The 1,976-nt window shown below is 48.0% G+C and overlaps 1 protein-coding gene across 1 annotated transcript; it reads right to left on the bottom strand.

The window, feature by feature from the left end:
• Window positions 1–33: 33 nt before the first annotated feature.
• PPTG_13060 (hypothetical protein) lies at window positions 34–1,082 on the bottom strand (the record flags this gene model as incomplete). The annotated part of the gene is made up of 2 exons (XM_008908772.1): window positions 34–45; window positions 141–1,082. 2 exons carry the CDS (start codon window positions 1,080–1,082, stop codon window positions 34–36), a joined length of 954 nt encoding a protein of 317 aa, XP_008907020.1.
• Between the last annotated feature and the right edge of the window lie 894 nt (window positions 1,083–1,976).

Here is a 1,976-nt window from a genome sequence, read left to right as displayed (position 1 = left end):
AGCTGCTCAACATAATGGCGACTAATAACGCTTCTATCTGCTCCACTATCAGCACAATAGGGAACTGTCAGTTTGTCATTCAAAGTTACTGACTTTTCCTCAGATGGGAGGCATTCGCGTAGGCGCTTAGTGCGCGCAACCTTGCGTTTGCTGTCGTCGGCTCGCTGGGCTCGCAACTTACGGCGGATCTCAGCCTTTTGATCGTCCGTGGCCGTAGGGCACTCTGAGAGCCAATGCATGTCATTGCAGTGCGGACACGGTGTCGGTGGCACCTTGGGTCGGTCCGTTTCGGACTTTAGAGGAGGTCGCGGGCCACCTTTGCTTGTCTCGACAACTCGCTGCTTCTTGTTCGGGGGATTTCCGGTACCACGTGCTGATGGGCGTCCCGTCTCACGCTCTCCTCGGTCGCGCTTTGAGCGTTTAAGACTCTGGAAAGCTTTTTCTTGGTCGAGAGCTTTCGTCAAGATGAGGTCGTGAAGGGCAACTTCGTCTTCTTTCGCTTTGCGCGATTGAAAACGGACAGCTCTCTCCACTTCATCACGGAGCGCTTGGGGCTCGAGTGATGCGATCAAAATGCGGCACAATTGTTTCCTTCCATCCAAGCCAGTGAAGAAAACTCTCCACCCATGGTCGTCGACAATTTCGTAACACTTCTTGAAGTACTGAATTACCCTTTCACTAACGTCGGATTCAGATAAATCCATTCGGAGTTGCTCGCGCATCTCAACATCGATGTCTGGAACATCGTTGTTTTTGACGCTATCAATGATTTTGTCAACTTCAGCCAAAATGTGGCTGTCAGTGACATCATCAATTGAGAGCTTCCAACGGAGCAGGCACCACATGCGTAGTAACCCCTCGTCGAAAGTGCTCTTGACAGGAACGATCAGGTCGGCAGCACTGTCCTTGGCTCGGCTACGGATCGTCTCTTCGTATTCACGGCGTTCACGTCGCCACTTCACCAAAGCAGCGTGCGATGTGCTCGTGAGGCGTGGTGGTAGCGTTGGCGTGAAGATCGGCGCTGTCACTCGGTCTTCATCCGCGTCGGAGGTGCTCGAATTGCTCGAGCGGGTCTTGGCCATCTTGTATCAGCGGTACAACCGCTAAAGAATTCTTTGTGGTGTATTCAAACTGAAAACACGATGGGGAGCTGGCGAAGCTCCTGGTAGTTGTAGCCTAGTGTATTTGTAGGTAAAAGGCAAAGTGTAACTGCTCTATGAGCTGTCGTGGTCTATATCGTACTAGTTGTTCTGCTCCAATGGTTGGACGTGGGCTGTGTCATCACAAGGCACGTAACGAGTCTTCCGGTCATCATAGATGTCGATACGGTCATCACTGATGCCGATACACCTTGTACATCTTCGTTGATCTTCAGGATCCCGAAAGGGATCTGCTTTCCACAACTACAATGTGCAGCTGGGGCTGGCTGAATATTTAGATATAGGCGTAGCCTGCACTACACTGCCCCTCCAAGCTTGCTCCAGCTATAGAAAATTGGCGTAGTACATGTATTAATATTTGTGGTATCGTCATTGTGACATATACCGCGACTAATGATATATACCGTTTTTTGTAACGTCATGTCAACAGTCGTTGACCGAAATGCCCCGGCCATAACTATAACTAGTGCAACCAGTTGAGGTATATCTTTGGAAATCGATACTGGTATCAATATTGCCAATGTGGCAATTCCAATTAGTAGAAAGTATTTATACATGTGTTGGCTACATGGTAGCATCCATGAATTTAACTTTTTCAGAAAAATACTGATTGTGGCAAAACTATGCATTATTTTGTATTAAATTTTTGAACAGTTGTCGTTCCAGTACTTGCGTACCTTAGCATCTTGCTTTTGAATGTATTGGTTAAGCAAAACTTTAACTTCTTTAGCTAGGGAAGTCAGCGGTTCCCACGAGTCTTCTATGGACTCAAGGCCTCTCCAGCCCACTAGGATCTCATAATCTTTGATTGTTGAG

Source organism: Phytophthora parasitica (assembly GCF_000247585.1).
Source record: "Phytophthora parasitica INRA-310 unplaced genomic scaffold supercont2.31, whole genome shotgun sequence".
Taxonomy (NCBI): Eukaryota; Oomycota; class Peronosporomycetes; order Peronosporales; family Peronosporaceae; genus Phytophthora; species Phytophthora nicotianae.
Note: the sequence above shows the minus strand (reverse complement) of the source record. Positions and strands in the feature narration are given on the sequence as shown.